This window comes from Botrytis deweyae (assembly GCF_014898535.1).
Source record: "Botrytis deweyae strain B1 chromosome Unknown BDEW_008, whole genome shotgun sequence".
NCBI classification, from domain to species: Eukaryota; Fungi; Ascomycota; class Leotiomycetes; order Helotiales; family Sclerotiniaceae; genus Botrytis; species Botrytis deweyae.
Window position 1 is genome coordinate 1195339 of NW_024066215.1, and position 25234 is coordinate 1220572.

Sequence of the window (25234 nt, forward strand, 5' to 3'; positions counted from 1 at the left end):
AAAGGCAATATCATCGCTCATTCGAGATATTATCTTTGTACATTCAAAGTGTGCTTTATCCTCAAATTCGTTGAAGCTATTCCGAGATCAAGATTCATGAGTTCATCACGTAGTTGTTTGACTATAGTAAAATCAACGCTTTGCATTCATGGTAGAATCTATCTCGAGCTCTCTACTTCAGGAAGCTATCAAAAAGTTCAGTCTTCGGAAATTGATTGGTAGTAGTACTGCCGTCATCAATTCGCCAAAACACCGACTTTATGAGCTCCATCAAGCATTTCATACGCATCAGCAATACCTCAACTTCCCAAAGTCCAAACCCTCCTAGCCATCTCCTCATCTTTTGGCAATACAACCCATCCAGCAACAACCCATCTCCAATCCCAATTGATCAATGAAGCAACTGTCTGACACCATAGCTTTTGCGCCTTACCAACATTCGTGCCATTAACCCAGCTCGCCCTCCCCATGTATGCCACCACCTTGTCTACATCATTGATTTTTCCCAGCCAATGTACATCTGCTCTTTGTGCCTGTCTTGCTCTTTTCTCTGCCGCGATGTTTGTTTTTCTATATGGTTTTCCCTCAATTCTACCGGCAGTACCAGGTGCACATCCGATGTAGATTGTGGTAGATGAGTCGACGGGACCACTGCCCCATCTTGGACGGTAACCAACTAAAGAGTTAAGGAGTCAGCAGCTGCACCACATTAAAACCCTAGGACAAAGTCGCAAAGGAAAGAATTTTGCTCACTAGCATAGGATGATGGGGTACGAGGATTTGTAGTCGGAGAATAAAAACGAATGTAATAGAGTTGGTAAGGTGAGAATGAGGATTCGATAGCCGAAGCGACGTTGAAATCTTTAAGACCAGTCTTAGTTGGCTGTGGGGATGTGTTTTCCATTACGAAGGTTGCAGATTCTTGCAGATGCTTTGCTAGGTACAAGGGATTTCTGGTGACTTCTTCAAGTTCTGGGAGAACTTCTTAGGATGAGCTCTCTTGCAAGTTAGTCTTTCTATAATAGATGTACGGAGGATTCGTGACTTACTAAAAAGTTTCTATCGATCCAATCTCGAGCTTGAGTCTTTGAGTTGTTTGTGTCTAAGGGGTATCAAGGAAAAAAGGAAAGCTCTTGGAGAAGTAATGTATTAGCCAGGTTCCCAGAATGGCGCCATGATAAATCAATTTTTGAAATCGAGCCACTGAACCTTCCCATCTCGAGCTGAAGTACCTATCCCATCTAGAATAACTTCAGCCTCTTTCAGGTGGCATGATGCATGCCCAAGGCCTGATCCGCCAGTGAAACTAAACGATCTTGGCGTAATTCGTATTCTCGAACTTTTACCAAAATCTCCCATGCTCTCCCAGTAGAGAACGTGCAAAGCGTCTCTCATAGAGTAATCAATGATTGTCTCAGAAGCACAAATACGTGAATACTATCAAGTGGAAACGGTGAAATGCAAATATGACTGTCGTCTGAAATTAATCCTCCATTTGGTTTCCAAAAAATCAAACAGTTAAGAAAAAACAGTAAATTTGCAGGCGAGCAGACTTGATCCACAAGGTCCTAGTTCTAATAGTTACGAATTCATCTCCTTGAATGAACATGAATCATTCGCTCCATTTCAAAATCTAGATCAAGATGACAAAAACATTATTCGTAAGAGATTTCTTCGTGAATCGGATAGATGGTCTAGAGTTTTTCATTCGATGAAACAACCACAACGTTGACCACCTTCCAGAAGAATCCTAAGATGTAGGTTGGAAACCTCAATAAATAGTTGGATGATCATCTTAATTTTTTGGGGGGATCACTGAAAACTGGAAATTCCAATATCATGGTCAACGCAAGTTCTATCGAGGGATATAGTGCGCGAAAGGGGTTGATACAGAATATGCATAGCATGCAGCCGTACATTCGACCTACATTCGACCTACATTCTAGCTGCAACGAGCATGGAACACTTCCATTTGACAGGAGGTTTCAAATGGCCATTCGCAGGCACAAAAACACATTTTTTTTTCTTCCCTCATGTCATATTGTTGATCATGTGTGTGTTTTTGATCACTCAAAAAAAGCCTCCACAACTCATAAAATTCACAAACCTACCGGCCCAGAACAAACAAAAATCTTCCTATCAAAAAAGTCATTCAAAATGGCACGATGGGATGCTCGAGAAATCTTCTCCATCGACCCGAAAGCCAGGCTTCGATTCGATTGCGTGGGAATAGCTATAACCATGAATCGCAAATGCAAGAATCGTATTGGGAAACCAAAACGCATCAAAGCATCTGAATTACTGGATCAACTTTCAGCACTACCTATTTCCGGACGAGCCTATAATGAAAGAGGGCTAAAGGCAAAAATAAAAGAGCTTCTTGATGAAATAATTTGTGATAGACACAATGATGGAGGAGGACAGTCTCAGGTCGAAAGAGTAGGAAAAGAGTGGTGGCGCAAGGTGGAGATGGCGCAAGAAGCAATGAGAAACAATGGAGCACAGATGATACAGCGGAGGAGGGAACATAGGCCTGTTGCAGACGTGGAGCCAGCTGCTCCTGAACGGGCTCTTCAGCGTCTCGAATTGAATCCAATGGAAATCGCGGATCAAATCCAGGATCTGGAGGAACGTCTTGCGCGCGATGAGGCGGAGAGAGCGGAACTGATGATGCGGATAGAGGAACGAAGGAGACTATATGAGAGAATACGAGAGGAACAAATGCGAGCAAGAGAGAGGGAGATGCGAGAGGCAGCAATGCGGCAAAGAGAAGAGGAGGAGAGACGACGAGAAGTCGAGAGAATCCAAAGGGAGAGACAACGGGAAGCGAATAGGATACGCGAGGAAAGAGATGAAATGGTGAGGATGGATAGAGAGTTTGCATTGAGACTGATGAGAGAAGAGATGGAGGAGGAAGAACTAATTAGACAAGAAGAAGAAGAAGCAGAAGCACAACAAGAACGAGCAGCACGAACGGCATTGCGGAGGCTCGAGAATAGGCGAATTGCGCAAGTGCCAGTGCCATACCCTTTTGCAGTACCGCAACTATTCCGGCCCCGTCCTGTTCAACGCGGAGTTCAACGTAAACCCCTTACCGATTGTTATTCCTGCCTTGAACCCATCCGCCGACATGAAGACGCGGATTGGTGTCGAGCGCAGTGTGGGCAAAATATCTGTAATGGATGTCTTCAGGAGTGGATGAGAAATCAAGTGGGGAGAGAACTTAGATGTGGCGTCTGGTATGCTTTCCCTTTCTTTTCTTCCCCGTCTTTTGTGAGAGAAGTTACTAATTCTTACGTCTGATAGCCGAGCAGTTTGGAAATTTGAGGACGCATAAGAAGCTGGCAATGCGATATTTGAAAATGTAATTTTAAGTCGGCGTTGAGAAGGATCTTGGAATATGATACAGGGGTTTGTGTTTTTTAAAGAAAAGAGGGATAATCTGATAGAAATATTGTATTGAAATGAATGGCCTTAGCCCTCATCCCTAAATTTTTGGTATGAAGCATGGTTCTGCAGCTCAGTTCTTGTATCACGCTGCCTTAACTATTAAGAAATCAGTATTCTTTTATAAGACGTTCCCGTTCTGAAGCTCTCAAGCTTGCTAGGAAAACAACAAATTCATGCACCATCGACCAGCCTTAGCATTATTTCTCGTAATCGTCAGTCTCCCATGACTTGAATAAGCAATGCTGGCTATCGAATGTGTGAAAGACATTTACATAATGACATGCTGTTGGGAGTTGAAACGGGAGGATTTGAGTTTCTTGCCAAGGGTGAAATAGAAAGGGTTGACAGGAGCGCCCCCAAGCATTGGCAAATAGCCTTGTGTAAATGAAATCGAAGAAAAGACAACTAATGAACTTTTAAAAGTTTTGAAATGGGGGATATGAAGGATTTTGGTAAAAGTGAGGGGCGAGTAACTTGAGGATCCGAATGTAGGAATGTATGAACGGCCTTTGAAGTCGTTGTGAGAGCAAACGTGTTGAAATTAAATCAGGGAGGTATATCGTAGATAGCTTGGCGTGATGCAGTACTTTCTTTTTCGAGCTGAATAGTCTTGAGTCTTGACTTACTGCTCAAGCACAGCTGCTCAACTTGCTGAATAAGAATATGGCAATGTCTTGACGATAGTAACAATACGACAGAATGCTAGATCCATCTTTACGAAGGCGTGATCATAGTACGTCGAGCTTAGGTATTCACACCAACTCAGCGCAAAATGTATCTCTTGAGTCATTAAAGACCAATATGAGAACAGACAATTTGACATATGAAAGATTCCCAGCATTTAGCTAGTAGATATCCCTTCGCCACAACCGTATTCGAGATACTAAATAGATCAAGCACGAAATGTTTCCACTTCCCACCACTCGGACAATACCCCCGGCTCCATGATCAGCTGAATTCTCCGATTGTAAAGACGATCTAGGTCTTGCCACCGGACGAACAGAAGAAATGCATGAATAAAGTTCCTTAAACGAAGCTTCAATTTGACTGATCTACTCGAGACATCTAGGGATAACCTCGAAATGAGTACATGTGGCTGTGCGATCAGATTGTTATGCAACAGACAAGGCACGTGCAGTGGGGAACCTGGACGTTATTTGTTTCAATCTAGGAAGGATGCAAATGATGTACGATAGCCCATGATGGCAACCTAGAGTCCAGGTTGAAAGGGCGAAAAGGGTCAAAGAAACCCGAAAGGATGAGAATGGCCCCCACAGTGGGGGAGGTAAGTATTCGTTAAGCGCGCTTATCTTGATCAACCAAGAATTTCTATCTATACGTACCTAGATAATCATCTCTTATGGGAGTTGGTATAGGATTGGGGTCATTTACGGCATTTCATAATAACGATGACGATTTCGGCCGCCTGTGGGACCCCTCAAGAGTCAATAGGTACCGGCCGTCCGCAAAATCTCCGAAATGTTATTCTTCAACAGTCGAGACGTGTGTTTCATGATCAACTTAACCGCGAGGGGCAAGGTTCACAGAGCATCCATTCAACAAGGATTGATTGACATGATCGACAAACTCCGAAGAAATTCTTCGGATGAGCAAGCATCTAAGTCGAATGAACGAGAAACATTTGGACCTTTTCAACAAATAGATCCACGATACGATTAAAAGGTGCAATACTGGTAGGTCAATTGTTCTTGGCGCCCAAAGATCAGGTGGTCAGGGTCAAAGGATTCAAGAATACGATCTATGGAGTCAAGAGTTCTTTTGCGTTGTTTGTTGGTGGGTACTATGGACTCTCACGAGTCGTCGTATACGACCGTGGCGGCAACCTATCCAGTTGCAAGGAGAATTGACCATAAACTAATTTGATTGGCTAGCCCCTGCCAAGATGTTTATTCCCAGCTCCCGTGTGGAGGACTATTTGTGATAAAAGGGGGACTTTCATATCTTAGCGCATATGCAAGACGATTGGGTTTTTTCATATAAAAGGAAAATCATGAAAATCCAGGGGTTCGGGCTGCAGGAACAGAAACAAAAAGATTTTGTTTGAATACCTAATTGCATCATCACGTAATTGGCTTATGGTCTGCTGTCGACCTCTACTTACATGGGCTTCTTGCATACGCGCAACGGCAATACAGTACAATTGAGATCGGTTTGCTGGCTCCAATTCCAAACGAAACCCCCTCTCAAGCCCAACGGATGATGTTCAATCCATAGGTTCAACGTGATAGAATGCAAGAAAAACAAAATCATCCATTATGAATCCATGATTCAAAGTATTGACTGGCATCCCTCTCTTCCTTCTGATCTTCGTATAATTCGAATAATACCGATCAACCTGACTCTTCCACACATTTCTTTACTCCTTGAGCACTGTGGATATTACTCAGGGGCCAATAATTCCAAAGATTCGTCCTTTCAGTGGCACAGCATGCACAGCATGCACAGCATGAGGTTTCGCCATTAACCGAAGCAAGGTACAAGAGCCTATCAAATGACATTTTCCCCTGCAGATTCTCAATCATTCAACGTCTGTGCTAACCACACAAACCACATCCCATCTATACTGATTCAAAATCATCCACATTCATCCTAAAATGTACGAAAGAGTACCAATGCTTCAGATGTATTTCTTCTCCAGTCACATAGCCACTTCAACTGGTTATGTATTATGTCAAGTTGCCCTTTCTCTAGCCTTGCGAGAATGGGTCATCTAAATGCAGTGGATTTTAGATCCTGGAGACCCTGCAAATTCCCACATGGGACGTTTGTCGACCAGGTAGAGACAGAAGATATGCAGGCGACCATGACCAATTAAGCCATTGTTTCCGACCTTCCTTGCTGCAGTTTTTGCAATTCACTGTCCTCTTGGGTCGAAAAGAAAGTCCTTCTCACCCATGTCCCGTTTGGAGATATCTTGATCGACTCTCAGACTGAGAGATATAAGATGGTCAGGCCCGTCCCACCTTGAATTATCTCGGCATCCTTCTCTCAATTCCAACTCTCCTTCGAGCACTTGCTTCTTCTTTCAAAGGGTACCTACCTTTTTGTTTGTAAAATTCGTCTTCCATCTTTTCGAGCATTTCTATTTCTCTATTGTCTGTGACAAGAGAAAATTTCCAATACTACTACATTCCTTGAGACACTTTCAGCGAAAGAACGAATTCCATTCATTTACCGACACATTCAGAAGAATATCGAATTCTTTGACCTTGAAACAATAAACTTCTTGAAGGTACGTGAAACAATGCTTGAATCTTTTCTTTGTTCTTGTTGTTATCACATTGTGGAATCCTCTTGCACTTTCGAAAAGTCCTTTGTCATTTTGTTTGCCTGTCTTTCGTTTCGTCGTCGTCGGATGAGACAATAGGAAGGATTCGGTTACACACCATTTTTAATTATTATTCTCTATTGAAGTGTCATTGGAGAGAGTGAATAATCCGAATAATCTCTTCAGTTACTCATCCTTTCTACCTATTCATAACAATAAACAATTTGTTTAATTATTGTTGTGATTCGATTTTCTATTCCAAACTTCGAGAACAGTCAGCCTCCTCGAATAATATAAACTTGGCATTCCGACTGACCTCGATCTTTTTTCCTCATTCCAGATTATTACCACATCCATTCTCTACAAGTACAACACGATCTTTCGACTTTAACAACGATTCTTCAACTGCACAAATAGAGTAAATCTATACAACAACAAATTACAAAGATTTTTCCGTCAGGCACGATTAAAATCTTCAACCACTCATTCAATATGTTTTCCAAAGCATCCATTGTAGCATTTGCTCTCGCAGCTGTCAGCAATGCTCACATGATCATGACCAACCCAGTTCCATATGGAGTCGACAATCTCAACAACTCTCCTTTGGAAGCAAGCGGAGCCGACTTTCCATGCAAGCAAAGAGATGGAGTCTACAAAGTCACCACTCAAAACACCATGGAGCTCGGTGGATCTTATGATCTTGCATTCAAGGGTAGTGCCGTTCACGGAGGTGGATCTTGCCAAGTATCTATCACCTATGATGAAACTCCCTCTGCCTCTAGCTCATTCAAAGTCATTCACTCCATCATCGGCGGTTGCCCCATGAAAAACGTTGCCGGAAACAACGGAGACAACAAAGATGCCGTCGATCCAGACACCTACAATTTCACCATTCCCTCAACTCTTCCAGCTGGTAAAGCAACGCTCGCATGGACTTGGTTCAACAAGATCGGAAACCGTGAAATGTACATGAACTGTGCACCCGTTACACTCACCGGCGGCTCCAGCAAGCGCAGCGACCTCATCGCACGAGACCAAGCTGCTTTCAATGCTCTCCCAGACATGTTCACTGCCAACATCGGCAATGGTTGTGGAACAACTGACTCTACGGATGTGGTTTTCCCCAACCCAGGTGATTCCGTTGAGTATGATGGAGGCTCTACAACCGCTACCGCTGCACCAACTGGATCTTGCGCTAAGCCTACTGCTGGTGCTGCTTCTGCAAAGCCGACTGGGACTGGGACTGGAACTGGAGCCACTAGTGCTGCGGCTGCTCCGTACGGTACAGCGACCGCAAGTTCGCTTCCGGGAGGTGTTTTTGTCTCAATTGCTACTGGTACTGGCGCTGCTACTTCCGCGACCTTGGCAGCAACTTCAGCAGCTGGAGTCGTACCCACAATTGCCACTACTGCCGTCAGTGTCCCAATAACCCCAACCTCTGCCACCTCTGCCCTAGCACCAGCTGGAACCGGCGCTTCATCAACTTCCTCTTCAGGAGCTCTCACCGGCGCCTGCACAAGCGAAGGAATGTTCAACTGCATTTCTGGAACCTCTTATCAACAATGTGGCAGTGGTACTTGGAGCGTCGTCATGCAGATGGCTTCCGGAACCACTTGCACCAGTGGCCAAACGATGAATTTGGTCATTGCCAAGAGAAACGGAATGGGTTTGATGCGCCACGCTGCTCGACGAGGACTGGGTGCTGAGATGTTCAATTAAATCAGCTTGCTGATTTTCTTCATTCACTCTCAGATCCTGGTTGGCTAGATGACAATACCAGTAGATTTGAGCTCGCAGGACGTTCTTGAATCGAGGATCCGATCGGGATAGACGATATTTCTTTCACGGATTCCGAGCATGGCATGATGCATTTACACACAGCACAGCGCGCGTTGCATTTCCCATCTTGTTGACTCACAGGGTGGGTCGGACACTTTTACAATTTGTACATATTATTCTACTACTTTCTTTTCTTTCTATTTCTTGTGATACTACACCTTCGTTGCCTTTAAAGGCTCTTGTGATGATGACTTATGACTGGAGAACTGGATTGGTGCATGGATGGATGGATGGATGGCAGGGGATTATCACCAGGTGTGCAAATGAGACAGGCAGGAAGGGCTGGTATGCATAGATAGAGATTTTATTCACTGCAATGGATTCATATAAAACATTTAATTTGAGTTTGCTGTGATTAAAAATATAGATTTAGACGTGATTGTAATAAATGTGATTGTGAATATGGATGTGAATCAAATTCGATCAATGAGTAATAATTGGTCTCTTGACGATTACCCTACCAAGTAATCCCAGAATACATTTCCATGATCTGACTATGCCTTGAGAATATCAAGCTGGGCCAATCACAAACCTGGATCTATGTTCAAGCGGTATGTTATATCCCAATATGCGTGTGAGATTCTCTTTGATTTTCAGGACGACAAGGTCAATCAATCAATATGGCGGATTTATTGTAAATTGCTATAAATTGCCTTCTCGCAATCGTCCTCGTTCATACCTTTTCTATACTTTCCACTCAAATGATCAATCATACGCAAATCATACGGCACACGCACGTACTTGGATGGATAAATCTTCTTGGACAATGTGAGATTCAAGAATAATAAAGATCCTACATTGTCCAAGAAGATCTGGGACAATATGAGATTCAAGAATAATAAAAATCCTATATTGTCTAAGAAGATCTAGGATAATGTGAGATTCAAGAATAATAAAAATCCCATATTATCCAAGAAGATCTGGGACAATGTGAGATTCAAGAAAAATAAAAATCCCACATTGTCCAAGGAGATCTGGGACAACTACGACTCGGAATCGTGTCTAGTTAGCCCAACACGTCCAGCCAAAGACACTGCTTTCCAAATTCAAAACATGTACAATTTGATCGACCATATGTATTTGAACATTTCCTCACTACTTGTGTCATTTAATCTCTCCGAAAGTTCTGCAAAAACATTAGTAGTCAAATATTCTCTATGAAGGCAACGCACAGGCGGTAGTGGAGGGTTTGGATGAGTGGATACTTAGAGGAAAAGTCTACGAGGAGGAACTCTCGTTACGCTGGAGCCCAGGACCTCATATCTTCTGGCTGTTTTTGGCCCTTTTACTTGGTAGTACTTTGGTTGTGACTCTGGAAGATGTATCGAAGACTTGGTGGGTTGAAGCTCGCAGGAAACTCAGTGTGATATGCTTCTGCACATATAGCCAAAGCATATACATATCCAAAGTTAAATCCCTAGTATATCGTGCCTCTCTCAAGTTTAACCTCATCCCTTGTCACTTTTTTCCCTTCTTTCCCTCCTTTCCATCTCCCTTTTCAACCACAAATCCACCCTTTACGAAAGCATCCCTCGCCACTGCGTTGATAACAGCAAACCTCCTCGCTCCTAATTTCTGTCCTCCGTACCACCTTGTAACAACCACCATCACATTCCATAGATCCATCAGCTGCATTAGGTGCAGAACTCTTCCTCCTGCCGCGGATTCTCCATCGTCATCGCAATCTTGATATGTTATGCCTTCCGGTGTTTTGATGCGCCACGCTGTGATATTATGGGTTGCAGAACGGACCTTCTTGTCCGAAGCAAGTAGATGTTGTATGTATTGATCTGCGACAGCGGGGGAAGAAACGGAGACGCAGCGTGCGATGAATGTAGATTTCAATTCGGTGGTGACCGAAGAAAGTGTCCAATTGGGAGGTTCGATATCTATATTCATATCCCCATTCGAAGTATCTCGTTTTCTTTCAACGACCGTACCTTCCTCATAATCTGCGAATTCTTCTCCTTCCTCATCTCCTCCATCGCCCTCATCATCTCCAGCGCCAAACCCCTCTCCGACCTCCTCAATAACATCAAATAGACAAACCTCTCCCACCTTCCAAGTTCTCCCCACAATATCCCTCACGAAATCTACCAGCTTCCCTGCATCACCCTTCTTTGCATTCTCTCCGGAACTCTGCGCTCCCAATATTATAGGCGGGACATCTGGGTATGCTGCTGGAAATTGTATTCGGAGTGAGGTCGTTTGATTGGGGAGAGCGAGAATGTAAATTTCATCTGGAATTTCGTGCGCGGATGTCAGAGTCGAGGAATCGTAGATGGAGTTTATGGCTTCAATCTCGTTAAGTAGGTCTTCGCTCATTGTGGGTGTTGGGTGCTGAGACTGGTATTGAGGGTTCGCCCTTGATGAACAAATGATTAACCGATATTCTACCGATATCTCAGGATAAATGCTTCCCATCCCCTCTCAACTCAACATCCCCTTCATTTTGCTTTTCTTCCATCTGCACCGTCTTCCATAGTTCTGGACACGACATTCAATACTTCATCGGCTTCACAACCGGAGAGGAACGATAATGCATGGCTGAGTACATACAGAACGTGGATTTTGATCACAACAGCAGCGCACATGCACTGCTGCAGTATAACATGCTACAACAACGGGTTTAATTGAATCATGAGATGCGAGCAAACAAGAAGCTGCATAGTTTTTACACACAGAAAATCAATTCTAGTTTGTTGATCCAGTCGTTGTTCAATCTGGCTGGTATGATCGGCACGCATCCTTGGAAAGGTTTCAGGACCAAGTCAGGAAGGAAATGGAGACAAACATCGAAGAACATCTATCAGATGGACAAGAGATTTACTTTAACCCGAAGGTCTAATCTACCGGTGTTGGTTCTTATCAAGAATGATAATGCGGAATACCCGGTAGATGATTGCGGGGGACCTGCATAAGGTGCGCGGGGACATTTCCATCGTGTCGAAGATATATTGAACAATGCATTTCATTCGCTGTTGCGCCTAGCACTGTAACCATACAATCCGGATTCCCCTGCATGTCACATACACTATTTCTATCTGCTAAATTAAAGCATGTATTTCATTTCCATTCGTGAGGTTATTGCAACTCACTTGTCAACCAGGAAAGCTCCTGTAACGTATGATTAGGGTTTATGAGCTTCCTTTATGGGAATTGATATGCGACCTTTATGGGCAAGGACAACTGCACGTGCAGTATTGATTCTGTACCCCTATTTTTGAGCACACTATAAGATGGTCGAGTAGATTTTATATAGTCCCGACTCTGTCGACTCTGGTTTCCTCACGGTAACAGTCTCTGTGTTACTTGCTTTGATTTACTGCCAGTCATGGCTTTCTTTAACGGTCTGCACTTGGCCGTGTTCTCCACGATTTTTTGTCTGGTTGCGGGTCAGAATGGTACCACTAACTCATCGACATACGATGTACTCGATTATGTTGATCAATTGATTGGAAGTAGTAATGGAGGTTCGATTCTCGAATGCCAACCTTTCCTATTCATGCTGACAGTATCTTGAAAGGAAACGTGTTTCCTGGTGCAACAGTTCCTTTTGGTAAGTAACTAATGAGACTGACCGTGGGGTCCGACAACCTCCAATTGTAACGGCGATGGGGATTTCGATTGGACAAATGTCCATCGCTTCAATATATAGATCAATCTTGTATTAACGGCTTTCTAGGAATGGCGAAAGCTGTAGCAGATACGAATTCTGGTAGCAACCAGGGTGGTTTCACGACTGATGGTAGCAATATCACTGGGTTTTCTAGTATGCATGATTCTGGAACCGGAGGTTCTCCATCTTTGGGAAACTTTGCATTATTTCCTTATGCCGGATGCAAGGGAGACACTGTAGACGGATGTACTTATCCAAAGAAATCAAGAGCCATCCCTTTCGTTGCAGACTCAGTCAAGGCATCTCCAGGATATTTTGGACTTACATTATCCAGTGGTGTTGCTGTGGATATGACGACAACACAACATACATCATTGTTCAGATTCAAATTTCCAGCCACTTCGAATGGAAATGCTTCCAGCCCATTGATCTTGATGGATTTGACGGACTTGTCTGACTCTCGTCAAGACAATGCCAGCGTCTCTGTTGATGCTACTACGGGAAGAATGACCGGGAATGGCAAATTCTTGCCTAGTTTTGGCAGTGGAAATTATGTTCTGTACTTCTGTGCAGATTTTTCGGGTGCTTCGATTCGAGACAATGGTATATTTGTCAACAGCCGTGCTAGTGCTGATGTCAAGGATCTCAAAATTTCACGCTCAATTAATGGTTATCCTCTTCCGGGAGGAGCATTTGTTCGTTTCCAGTCACCCGGCGATGGAATTCTCGCACGTGTTGGTGTCAGCTATATTAGCAGCGATCAAGCATGTGCAAATGCCGAAGCAGAAATTCCTGATTTCGACTTTGCTGCTGTACAAAATGCCGCAGAGACTACCTGGCGCAACAAGATCTCTCCTATTAAAGTTTCGACTACAGGAATCGACTCTTCGATTTTGACAAACTTTTACAGTGGAATTTATAGGACTATGGTCAATCCTCAAGATTATACTGGTGAAAACCCGTTATGGCAGAGTGATGAACCCTACTTCGACTCCTTCTACTGGTAGGTTTTGATCGCAAACTTTGAAAATAGCGCTCACCAAAGTTTAGCATTTGGGACTTATTCCGTTCTCAGACACCATTTTTGACAGTTTTGGATCCTTCCACTGTGGCTAGAATGGTTCGTTCGCTCATCGATACATGTTGGTGTCCCCTCATTTATGTGGAACACGTGATTCACTAATATCAATTTCAGATGTTCACGAAGGATGGCTTCCTGATTGCCGTATGAGTCTTTGTAAAGGATTTACCCAAGGCGGCTCAAACGCAGACAACATCCTTGCAGATGTTTACATCAAAGGCATTACTGAAGGTATAGACTGGGATCTTGGCTACGAGGCTGTTGTCAAGGATGCGGAAGTCGAACCTTACGATTGGTCAAGTGAGGGGCGTGGCGGTCTGGATTCATGGAAAGCACTTGGATATATACCTGTTCAAGATTGTATGTCTCAGTTTCTCAGAACTTCAACAGTCTTCTCGTGAATGGGCTCTAACTAATAGCATATAGTTGACTACAAGGGCTTCGGTACCATGACACGAAGTGTCTCCAGAACGCTAGAATATAGCTACAATGATTTCGTGATTGCAAGCATGGGCTCTGGTCTAGGAGGCCACGAATCAGATGTCCAGAAGTATCTCGAACGCAGCGAAAATTGGCAAAATCTATACAACGATGCTCAAACATCATATCTCGCGAATGGCACTAACACAGGCTTCAAAGGATTCTTCCAACCAAAGTATCTCAATCAAACATGGGGACTGCAAGACCCTTTAAAGTGCAGCAATATAGACAACAATCCCAATAGTGTTTGCTCATTGCAAAACTCGGGCGCCGAAACTTTTGAAAGTAGCATTTGGGAATATTCATTGTATGTACAGTTGTTTGTTTTCAATCTCTTGCCAGATTTGAAACACTCAGAAACTAACTTGCATCCTCAGTTTTGTACCCCACGACCAAGCAAGTCTCATCACCACCTTTGGAGGGCCCGCAGCATTCGTGAAACGTCTAGACTATCTCCATGACAACAACATAACGTACATTGGGAACGAGCCCGCTTTCCTCACCGTCTACCAATACCATTACGCCGGTCGTCCGGCCCTCTCAGCTCGCCGCTCCCACTTCTACATACCATCCTTTTTTGCGCCCACAAACGATGGACTACCAGGTAATGACGATTCTGGTGCTATGGGCTCCTTTGTCGCTTTCAGTATGATGGGACTCTTTCCCAATCCAGGCCAGGATGTCTATCTCATCATCCCTCCATACTTCGAATCTGCATCCATTACTTCTCCCCTCACAAACAAAACCGCGACCATTAGAAACATCAATTTTGACCCCTCATATAAAAATATATACATCCAATCAGCAACATTGAATGGGAAACCTTATACAAAAAATTGGATCGATCATAGTTTCTTTACGGAAGGAAAGGAATTAGTTTTGGTATTAGGAAGCAGTGAGAGTAGTTGGGGAACACAAGTCAGTGATTTGCCCCCGAGTCTAGGTGAGTATGTGGGCTATAATGGGACGGGAAATAACACGGCGAGTGGGCAGCCAATTACTGGATTGGCGAGGAGAGCGGTACTTTTTGACGAGAGGGTTGTGCCGGCTAATGGGAATGAGTTGGGAGCTAAGACTGGAGGTAGCTATTGGGCGGAGGCGGCAGGTTAGGGATATGAATGAAGCCGTTTGCATGAGCACATGAATTGGAATGAAACACTGGGTGTTGGTATGTTTGTGGATGAGCAGAAACTTTACTTCTATAAATGTATTACTAGAATTTTGGAGAAAGCCTTTCACATGCTATCATTTTGTTTGTTTCCAAAGAGTATCGACTTACCGGGAGCCAAATTTCCCATATTACGAGAGGTAAGCCCTGAGATGTGTGAATCGGTAGTACCGATTCCCGATTCAGACATGCAACAAAACGCCTTCTAAAAGTCTGAAAGGAAAAGCTGAAGCAATCCGATTTTCAGATGTGCAACAAAAGAGCACTCGGAGGATCAAATTCAGATCCAAGATTTGGTGACAACTCTCGAGACCATTTTCAGGAATCATGTTGCTTCAGAGCAGATATGCAACAAAATATCTTTGATATGTCTGAAGGAAAAAGCTGAAGGATTCAGAGTTTTAGATGTGCAACAAAAGATGCAATGGATCTTTCAGAGGTCTGAATTGAAAAGCTGAAGAAAACGCCATTTTTAGATATGCAACAAAAAGCACTTCACGCCTGGGGTGTTTCGATATCCAAATCTAAGATTTGGATAACAACCCTCGAATACATTCTTCGGAAACGATTTTTTCAGAGCAGATATGCAACAAATAAAGGCATGGCATTAAGATAATCGGGATGCTCAGTATTCCATGACCGGAGATATAGAGATTCTTCAACAGTTTATGTTTCCTTTAATATAACATCGAAGCAAAAAGTAACTTTTAATATATCATCATACCGTGTCTATTATCTACGAGTTTTTTGTTTCGTCCCCTTCTCATCATCTCTTCAATCTCACCAAGTCTTCTGCTCGGTATTTCGATCAATGTGCCAATCCCCTCTTAGCACTCTATTCTACCATCGTCCAATAACGTTCTTTACTCCCTGCTCTCCATCCCTTACCCCATTTCACAAATACCAAAAACACGAGTACTTGTGCTAAAGAGATAAAGGCAGCGGCTACGAATGTGTTTTGATAACCAGTATTGAGGATCCAGGGTGTGACGCCGTAGTTGATGGCAAAAGACACCGTGTTGCGGATTATTATCAAGGTTACTATCGAGAGACAAATTAGTCGAATGTTCAGCACATAGGTTTTGCATCGAGAAAAAGAGCTCAGATGAAATAAAAAGTCATACCCATAGCCTGTCCTCCAAGCTGTTGATAAGTACCAATGGCATAATTACAGCTGACTGGAATTGCAATGGTAATACTAGCTGATAAAATGAATATGGCGAAAATCAATCCAAACCAGTGAACGCTGTGTGCAGCACCCACTCCCCAAAGAATCAAGCCAAAGAAAACAGCAGTGAGAACGAAGAGCCAAAGACGGTGTTCGGGTTCACCACGTCCTTGGTGCGGCGTGCGAGTCGGATGAGTAGTTTATCGCCAGCTGGACCAGCCCAAAGAGCGCCATTAGGTCTTTTAGTTTTAAGAACGTGGATAAGGTAGAAAGGTGGGCTTACGATACAACAGCACCCAAACCAGGACTCAAATAAGATAATCGAACTATGGAGGCAGTGGAACTGAAGACTGGCCACGCACAGCAACTTATAACGAAATTCAAATCAAGAGCCAAACAGGAACATCAAAGAATGATCATAGTGACGCAGGAAGTGAAGATGCTCTAGAGTTGAGAGATGTAAAAGGATTCGGACAACCGGAATTTGGAGATAGAATTCTGGTCAAGCAAGAATATGTGGTTAAGGAAGAGGACGTGAGAGCAGCTGAGAGCGTATAGAATTTTAGTGCTCTACTCCGAAAGAACCTCTAAGGAGTGACTTTGTTGTTGCCGTTGCAAAGGTCAATATGGATACCAGGCATACTTTTGAAAGGCTGGGAATACTTCGAACAGAGTTTCACTTTGAACCTACAATACATGCGAGTGTTATTGACACAAGAGAACTGCCTTCTATTGTGTGTGGAGGTAGTGGCGGATTGCACTCCTGTTGCTCTGGCTTAAAATTCCCTGCATCCGGACTCTTCTATATTGTGATTGCAGAGAGGTTTCAAAGTCTCAGTGATACCACACTGATCGATATGTATGATAAATCTCATTGATCAGATTTATACCGATCTCTATAAGGTCGACTACATTCGCCAAAGTCTTCACAATCTTGCAGACAAGCAACCAAAATAATTCCTACAGCAAATTCGAGATGCCATGTCTCCAAAGTCTATGCCTTTGATTGTCGATTTAGTCATCCTTGACACATGAGCAACTACGTTGGTGATTATTTAGGTGTACATGTATGGTCCCGAGTTAGGATATTGCATTCTGAAAGTGGTACAGGCTAGTACCTAGTTAATGATGAGCAAAGGCGCTGTAGCATAGTTGATGCTCTTATTAAATAATATCTTCAGTTCAAATACAGCTTCCCGATATGTTCAGTTCAATCTGAAACCAAAATCACTTCCCATTGGAGAAAAAAGTACCCTTCGAGGCACCCAGTCCTACCCTCTTATGATATATGTTTCGGTATTATTTCGATATCGCAGCGAAGATCTTGAGGTACAGATCATAGTTTCACAGGAAAGTGAAACGTGCCACTCTATGTAATGCGAATGAGTTATCGGAAACGGGTTCATGAATATGAAGAGATTGCATATCGAAATTACACATTCTTGATTTGCCATCAGTTCTGGGTCATGATTTCTGAAAGCACGATGCTATCGAGGGCTGGGGATATGGAAACCCGCTCACATCAAAGAAGTATAGAAGTATGTTGATAGGGGTAATCCCTGAACCGCCGAATGTTGCGATCGAGCCTTCCCAAGGTCCACTAACTTTTATTTTCAGTAGGTAGAGAAAGATTGTTGAACAGGGTGCTGGGAAAATGATGTGGGTGACACAGTGGCAGAAGTTGAAAGCGGTGTACGAAAATAATCTGTTAATATAATTCATACTTCCGTCTACCTACCTAGGTAGGTAGTCAAAAGTATCAATACCTAGGTAGTTATGTGTTAGCAAGCTTCAAGAGTGCTCTCTAGCTTGTCGTCCCCACCGTGGTTACATTTTCGGACGGAATTTACCTCCCACCGTAAGAGCATATTGGTGCGTTCATTATCATCTTGGGGGAAAGTTATATCATTTTTTCCTTTGGTGACTTGTACGTCTCAAATTTAGTGATTCACGTACGTCTTCCTTTCGAGTGACGTATCGAGTTCATCAGGTAGCGCTATGGCGGCGTACTAGAATGATATACCTACTGATGAGAGTGAGCATTTGGTTACGCATGACTATTCAGGAAGTTGGAAGATTAAGGATAGAGGTGAGTTTGATGGATAAATCTCAAAAGTTTATATGTTTGGCGCTATCATTGCATTTGGGGGCTTTTTGTGTGGGCCATGGATAGTGTGTAATGTGTAATTTATAGAAACACAATTCGTGCAATTAATATCACTTCTCAATAACTCTGTTTCACGAATAAAGCGACAGGGCAGAATGCCGGTGATTCTACTTTCGAAAAAAATGTTTGAGATTCCTAAAATACAGTCATCGGTACATTCATATCCGATGACTCCCAGAAGCCCCTCGAATGTTGAATATACACTTCAAGTCTTCAACTCCAAATGACAATACATGAAAAAGACCTCCACATCCATTTATGAGAAACCCAGCTTGTAATCCCCAGACAAGTCACCACCTCACAAAAAATAAAAAATAAATAATACACTAGGAGAAAGTAACAGACACCTTTCCACCATTGTTGAACCCTTGGCAACCACCTGATGGCTGACCGCTAGCAAGACCATACGTAGCACCAGTCTGGCTTCCAGCAGCACAGTTGATCAACGAATAAGTACCTGCATTTCCGCACGTATTCCCGCTCTTACAAGTAAAGACACACTTGGACATACTGGATGTGCAACTGCCGACTTGGATGGTCATGGCGTTTCCACCCATGTTGATTTCGCGAGAGACGTCTACTGTAGCATAGGCACCGGTTGTGAATTCTCCCCAAGTATTAAAAACTTGGCCATACTGGCTCAAAGTGGTCTTTTGATCATAAAGACCAGCCCATCCACCGGATACTCCATTTGCCATAGAGATTGTAACGGATTGACCAGCGCCCAATGAATAAGAGACTTGAGGTTTTCGAGCGTTCATAAAGGAGCTTTGATAATCCCCTGCAGCTTGGGTCCAGATGATTACAGTGACGGGTGCGGCTGCACTGTTTTTGAAAACAAATGTGTTGGGTCCCTGAGTTCCGATCCAGACTGCACCATTGGCAGCCTTCGCGTTTGTTCCCATGCCGGCCATCCCGATGGTCGACATATGTTTGCAATCTGCGGCGGTGAGACCAGCAACAGGACTGTTACAAGAGAATCCTCGCTTCTCGAGAGTGACCTCACTAGATGTTGATGTTAGAAAAAATCAGGATGGAGTGAATAAACGTGGTACTAACCCTGGGACTGCGGGGGCAGCCAGAGCAAGGGAGAGCAAGCTCATCCCCGCGACGATACTGGAAATAGAAAACAACATTGTGGTAATTTATTGGAATGTTTGATGTGTGAATCTTAAGTTGCGACGTGTGACTTGAAAGAAATGGAGTATAAGGTAAAGGAGTGACTTGTTAAATAAATATAATAGAAAAAAATATGACTGAGAACAGATCTGAAAAGGAGTGACAAAATGAGTGACAAAGTGCGAAAGCAGAAGTTGTGGAAAAAATCCGAATACCGTTTTAAGGAAGTTCAGACGCAGACAGGTAAAGCTGCTGTTGGCTGCTTAAGTATAATACTCGATACCGTTCATACGGCGCTGCTGATAACTGGAATGCTCGGCCCGGGGGCAGGAATGCCACCTCCAACAACAAGGAAAATGAAATATTCCTACAGTACGTAGGATAAGAGTATGGATACCACATCATATTTGCAAAAGGTTCCAGAAACGGCTTCGTCCCTGTCAAACTCTATTAAAAGTGCACTCAAGTCCATTACTTCATGGGAGACTGTTTTCGAGTGTTACATCAGATCAAGGGCCGCAAGATGCTATTTCCGGCACGTGCATGCAAAGGGGGAGCATCAAGCGAGATCGTTTTGAGTTGTTTGATGCGATCAGCCAATTGAGTGAGAGTCAATTTGTCGTAAGGATGCAAGATGAGGAGAGCCCATGTCAGCATCAACGAAATAATCTCATTTCCCAAGATCCTAATCGCGGGCTGTGTTCTGGCACGAAACAGCCGAATATCACGACTTCTGAGACTGGAGTGAAATTGTTACGCTGGATAGTGTGATTATAGCAAATGTCAGCTCTTATTCCAGAAAACATACCATGACTATATTTCGTAGGAAGAAACATTTTTTCCGTCAACAACTGCTCCCACAATCGTTTATCGTGTCATCCTGTGACTGCCATGAAAACTTCTCGCTCGTCGATAGATATCCAAATCTAATTCTCTTGGCAGCCGCCGTCCGACAGCAGTCCTCGAGTTTGGCCTTGTTAATGTGGGGATTTACCAACCGCCATTCAATCGCCCTCGATTTTGGCCTCATAGCGGGGTTTGCGTTCCAGCGACGCGTATGCTATTCATTTTTGAACGTCTGCACGCGTCACCAAACAGCTTTCTCCGACTATGATTGCAAATTTGGGCTGGATGGAATGCGTGGTGGCTAAGTAAAAGATAAGACTATGAAGCTGGGCTGGCTTGCCAAGATGACAATGTCAATTGCTGAAGTTTGTTGTGTTGATAAAACAATAACAATTGGCCCGTGCGCGTACGCTTTCCGAGCCATTCGGATTAAAAAGAGGCCGGTATCGACCATTGAAATAATCACTCATATCTTTCATTCAATTGAATTACAAACCAACCACAAATAAAATCAGTAATTCTGAGTATGTAGGCTGATAGCCAGCTGTAGAGTGTCTTTAACAGTACTCAGACATATACTCGATATCAAATTTGAGGAGAAAAGTCAAGTTGTTCAAAGTACCTAATAGGTATTGAGAGGTCAAACCCGTTTTCTTCTCCGAACAGCCGAAGTAGAACGTGGTGCCATACACGTGATGGCCATGAAAGCAACAAAGTTTAATATGATCCTTCAATAATAAGATAGTTATAGCTCTCATCTTGATCGATTTCAGCCTTGGCGTGTTGTTTGTTAACGTGATCATAGAGCCAACTAATCTATGATCTGATACAGTCACGTGATATGTACTTCCACAACTTAAGAGGGACATTGTGAAAAGCTGATTGTGTGGTTGGAAGTAGCCATTCGTTTTCAGTTGCTATCAGTTAAGAAGTTATCACAATCTACATGCGCTCCATAGTCCTAAGCATCACAGTATAAATAAGTTGGCAAAGAACCTTCCATCAATATGTACAACATTTCCCCTCCTCTCTAACTAGGTAGTACGATGACACAGCATGCTAGGGTGCTAAGTGAGGTACATATAGTCAAATCCGCCCATTCTTGTCACATACGACCATAGACTGAGGAGAATTGGGCATCCCGTCCGCTCTGCCATACACAAGCCTCAGATCGGTAGATTAGTAGTTGGGTGGGTGACCACCAGCGAATCCCTACTGTTGTATGTTTTTTGCTTTTTTTTGCTCAGATATCCTAGCGAACTACTCCCATATCGTAGTTGGGTGTGCAAATCGAGGGGGTGTGCCAGGGTCTCCGATGTTGATTATAAATTTCATCTTTTTTACTTCACACAGACTCTCAGCGTCAAGACTCCATCACAAGATTTCGTTCCCTAGCTTAAGATTTGAGAACTTCAGCTCCATGTTCCATTTGCCGGGCCAAATCTACCACTTTCAGGTAATGAAAGCCATGGAAGACCATTTCCATCTGCCGTGTTGAGGTAAACTGTATTGCCTGCAAGCTCAAACGTTAGTCAATCCTTCTTTCACCAAGCGTATTTGAAATGAGAGAAAGAACTTACCCCACCAATCTGGAAATTGAGCTCCAGGATATGTAATGCAGAAGAATATTATAATTGCTGAAAGTGCAAGACCCGTATCCAGTGCAGCTGCTAAGACGTAATTGTACTTGGCTATAATCTATCAGTATCAACTCTATTGTGTAGACGGAGTCGGACTTACACCACCACGCAAACCATTTTGCTTTGATCCACCAGTTGAATGTCAAATTTACCAGTGCCCAACTACTATAGTTGATGCCCGTAGCAGGTGGCACATTATAAGTTCCAACAAATATCAACGGCCAGTTGATAAGTCGTATCCAGCTTCTCTCTTCACCGTTACCCTTCCTCCAATATTTCCACACAACCCACGTGATTACCGGCATAAGTGCGCCGATCCAAAAGAAGTGCAGCAGGCCAGAATAAATTTTACCAATAGAATATACTCGTCCTGGTCCAATTGCACCCCAAATGACGGAGGAAGAAAAGGTTGTACGGCCATTTGGACACGTAAAACCATTCGACTGATCTTCCGAGCAGATATCTTTGACATTACCGAGCATCCATAGAGTCACTCCAACTTGTGTAAGAGCCCCAAGAATCTAGATCGGCCATTAAAAATAGTTTTGATTGATGAATACAAAGGCCAACTCACAGTGGCACTTCCTTGTGCGAAAAAAAGAGTTCGAGGCGGCACTTTCATATAATGACCTAGTTTCATATCTTGAGCGAAGTACAGGCCTTGGCCCACTACATCAGTAGAGAGAACCTTAAAAATTATGTCTGTAATTGGTAAGTTAGATCATAGTCTTTTGCATTAACATAGAAAAATACATACTCGCTAATGGTCGTCCAGTAAACATGTATCCACCAATGAATTCGGCTAGAACATTGAGTTGATTGGCATCTACGTTGGTTATCCCCTGAATAATACCACATGGAATCATGTAAAATGCCGGTATGATTACTGCTAGTATAACAGCCCACCACGGCAAGGTCGTATCGTAGACTTCGACCATCACAATACCTAATGCAAGCATTATAATGGTGATAGCCCCATACCAATACCAGGGAGTCCGTGAGTAGAGGCGCATCAAACGAGCATGGATATCCAATTTAGTTCGGCCAGCAAATGCATCGAGAATCTGAGTGCCATGCCAGAGGTATATGTGCACTGGAACAGCTGTAATGGCTGCGAAAGATATACCATATACAAAAGCAAATGTAGCAGGAAGGTATGCAGGTGAATATTCGGCGTATGCAGTTGCGTTCAAGGTATTCGACGAAGTCATGATGCGAGAAACGTTGTATAGGGATGCAGTGTTATCGTATACATCAGCCGAACAAAGTGGAAGATAGGCTGTGTACCATACGTTTGAATAACTGTGGGTATGAATCAATATTCGGATTGACTGAAAAATGATGTGTTTTGACCTACTAAAGACCAGGGGTAACAATCCAGAAGAAAATAACAAAACCACCGAACACGTTCACAGCTGTGGGCTTTTGTTAGCCACATGGGTTGAATACATAAAACAGAAACGCGACTTACCGGCCCACGCTGGCGAGAGCAGAGGATTTGTGTTGTATGCTACCTGTGACCAATCAAATGTGATTGGACTCAATCCGAGACCTGTAACCATTCCGAACAGATGGTTGACGATCAGGTTGTTTGGTGCAATCCAACAGACCCAAGTGAAATATGAGAGAGCCACAAATATTAAACCGGGAAAGAAGTACCAGATTCCCGCTCCAACCATAACATACATAAAGAATCGCAATCGACTAATTTTCCAACCATTGGCGATTGCATTTGCTCGAGAATGTAATGTGGAAAGTAAAGCGCAATTAGACAGCACTCCTGGCCAAATTATAGACGCAGGTTCTACCAACCAAGGCGAAGATAGTCCCGCAACCCCGAAGCCCATCATTTGACAACAAAGGACGATAAGAATCGAGAAGCCAGGCTTCAAATCAAAGTTGTAAAATGCTTTTGCAGCTTGAATAATACTCGTTGAGTCTGCGCTTCCATAGCCAAAGCTGACATTACTCATGATAGTTACCACAGTATGCTCCTTGATATTGAAATGCCTGTCGGGGTTGATACACCATTTCCCCAGAGGCCCGAGATTAAGAGTGTAGAGGGGTAAAATCTTTGCCAAAAGTATGCCAAAAGGCATTGCCAGAAGTTCAGCAACGAGTGCAACAATATGAACCGAGGGGTAACGAAGACTGAAGAATTGATTGATGCCAGCACCAATCATAGTGAAAGCAAACCCTAAAATCCACATCCTCAAAGTATTGACAGGAATGGCTTGATCGTCGACATCTGGAACTACGGCTCTGACTGGAATGCTGTTAGTTTCACCATTCCTTCAGAATTTGTATTTATATTGACCTTCAGGATATGGCGATGTATCGCCTTCTATATCATCCAGCCCTTCATCATTGAGTATTTTTCCAACGTCAACCTCCAATTCTTGCATGTGTTGCGTTCCCACTTTGATCTCAGCATCTTGATCTTTGCCACTTTTCTCATTCAAATCTTGCCTTGCATTTGCTGATATTTCCGACGACATTTTGATAACATTGGAAAGAAAGTTTGTTATCGTGTTGTACGAAATGCAGTCAGGATGTGTCTTTGTATTTCAATGCAAATAGTCGTCCTACCCCAACATTGAACCAACATTGTAGCGAGGGAAGATAACGATACTTCATTGCCTATCAACCAATGGAACTTCCATTAATTCTCATCACTGATTATTTGATAAGGACTTCCCTTCAGAGATAAAAACAACCTAGAATCGGAGGGGAGGACCACACGGCTATCATTTGCCGTAGTATGTTTTATGCAGGGGATTTGCCAAGCTAACATTGCGTATTTGCTCTATGATAAGAAACATACACCTTCCTTTTTTGTGTACCCTGATGATATTCTAACTGCAACCAGTGGTAACGGGTCATTGATATCGCGTTTTGGGTAATGAGCAGGAAGCAGGAAGCACATTCAATGGATTCTCATTTGTGATCTCTCCCATGAGAACATAATCATCATCGGGTAAGCGGAATTCGGGCAAGCTTTAACTCTCATACAGGAGTAGAATATCTAGACTCTGAAATTATCGCTATAGACATAGAGAAATACAAAGAGGGTGCGTAGATATTGAATTATTAAAGGGTGGATGGAACGCGCCGGTCGTCTGCATACAAACTAGTAAAGTTCTGGGTTTGGGTCCTGGTAATTATCACCGCCTTCTACTTCCATTCTACGGCAGAATTGTCGGAATCTTATCTTGTCTGCCGGGACTACCAACCGTTGCAAACCGTTGCATCTTGCGATTGTTCATCCGCTATAAGCTTTCTAGACTACAATTCGTGGCTATCAAATACACTCACCATGACTGCTCGCAATCTCCCCGATAATAGATTACATGCATGCGAATCATCAT

At 43.3% G+C, this 25234-nt stretch overlaps 8 protein-coding genes across 8 annotated transcripts; 4 read left to right on the top strand and 4 right to left on the bottom strand.

The window, feature by feature from the left end:
• Positions 1–299: 299 nt before the first annotated feature.
• EAE98_004537 (uncharacterized protein) lies at positions 300–904 on the bottom strand (the record flags this gene model as incomplete). Its single annotated transcript, XM_038952157.1, has 2 exons — positions 300–676; positions 754–904. 2 exons carry the CDS (start codon positions 902–904, stop codon positions 300–302), a joined length of 528 nt encoding a protein of 175 aa, XP_038811693.1.
• Positions 905–2157: 1253 nt separating this feature from the next.
• EAE98_004538 (uncharacterized protein) lies at positions 2158–3337 on the top strand (the record flags this gene model as incomplete). Its single annotated transcript, XM_038952158.1, has 2 exons — positions 2158–3239; positions 3307–3337. The coding sequence occupies 2 exons, from the start codon at positions 2158–2160 to the stop codon at positions 3335–3337; spliced, it is 1113 nt and encodes a 370-aa protein (XP_038811694.1).
• Positions 3338–7231: 3894 nt separating this feature from the next.
• EAE98_004539 (uncharacterized protein) lies at positions 7232–8458 on the top strand (the record flags this gene model as incomplete). Its single annotated transcript, XM_038952159.1, has 1 exon — positions 7232–8458. One exon carries the CDS (start codon positions 7232–7234, stop codon positions 8456–8458), a length of 1227 nt encoding a protein of 408 aa, XP_038811695.1.
• Positions 8459–10036: 1578 nt separating this feature from the next.
• Positions 10037–10903, bottom strand: EAE98_004540 (uncharacterized protein; the record flags this gene model as incomplete). The annotated part of the gene is made up of 1 exon (XM_038952160.1): positions 10037–10903. The coding sequence occupies one exon, from the start codon at positions 10901–10903 to the stop codon at positions 10037–10039; it is 867 nt and encodes a 288-aa protein (XP_038811696.1).
• A 929-nt stretch (positions 10904–11832) lies between these two features.
• Positions 11833–15125, top strand: EAE98_004541 (uncharacterized protein). Its single transcript, XM_038952161.1, has 7 exons — positions 11833–12051; positions 12105–12137; positions 12264–13200; positions 13248–13339; positions 13393–13638; positions 13705–14065; positions 14136–15125. The coding sequence occupies exons 1-7, from the start codon at positions 11913–11915 to the stop codon at positions 14866–14868; spliced, it is 2541 nt and encodes an 846-aa protein (XP_038811697.1). The 5' UTR covers positions 11833–11912; the 3' UTR covers positions 14869–15125.
• Positions 15126–18587: 3462 nt separating this feature from the next.
• Positions 18588–19397, bottom strand: EAE98_004542 (uncharacterized protein; the record flags this gene model as incomplete). Its single annotated transcript, XM_038952162.1, has 2 exons — positions 18588–19266; positions 19321–19397. 2 exons carry the CDS (start codon positions 19395–19397, stop codon positions 18588–18590), a joined length of 756 nt encoding a protein of 251 aa, XP_038811698.1.
• Positions 19398–19547: 150 nt separating this feature from the next.
• EAE98_004543 (uncharacterized protein) lies at positions 19548–20151 on the top strand (the record flags this gene model as incomplete). Its single annotated transcript, XM_038952163.1, has 2 exons — positions 19548–19752; positions 19838–20151. The coding sequence occupies 2 exons, from the start codon at positions 19548–19550 to the stop codon at positions 20149–20151; spliced, it is 519 nt and encodes a 172-aa protein (XP_038811699.1).
• A 945-nt stretch (positions 20152–21096) lies between these two features.
• EAE98_004544 (uncharacterized protein) lies at positions 21097–24508 on the bottom strand. Its single transcript, XM_038952164.1, has 8 exons — positions 24184–24508; positions 23338–24132; positions 23224–23281; positions 22624–23168; positions 22441–22568; positions 21967–22387; positions 21807–21917; positions 21097–21739 (listed from the first exon to the last, which is right to left on the bottom strand). The coding sequence occupies exons 1-8, from the start codon at positions 24362–24364 to the stop codon at positions 21639–21641; spliced, it is 2340 nt and encodes a 779-aa protein (XP_038811700.1). The 5' UTR covers positions 24365–24508; the 3' UTR covers positions 21097–21638.
• Between the last annotated feature and the right edge of the window lie 726 nt (positions 24509–25234).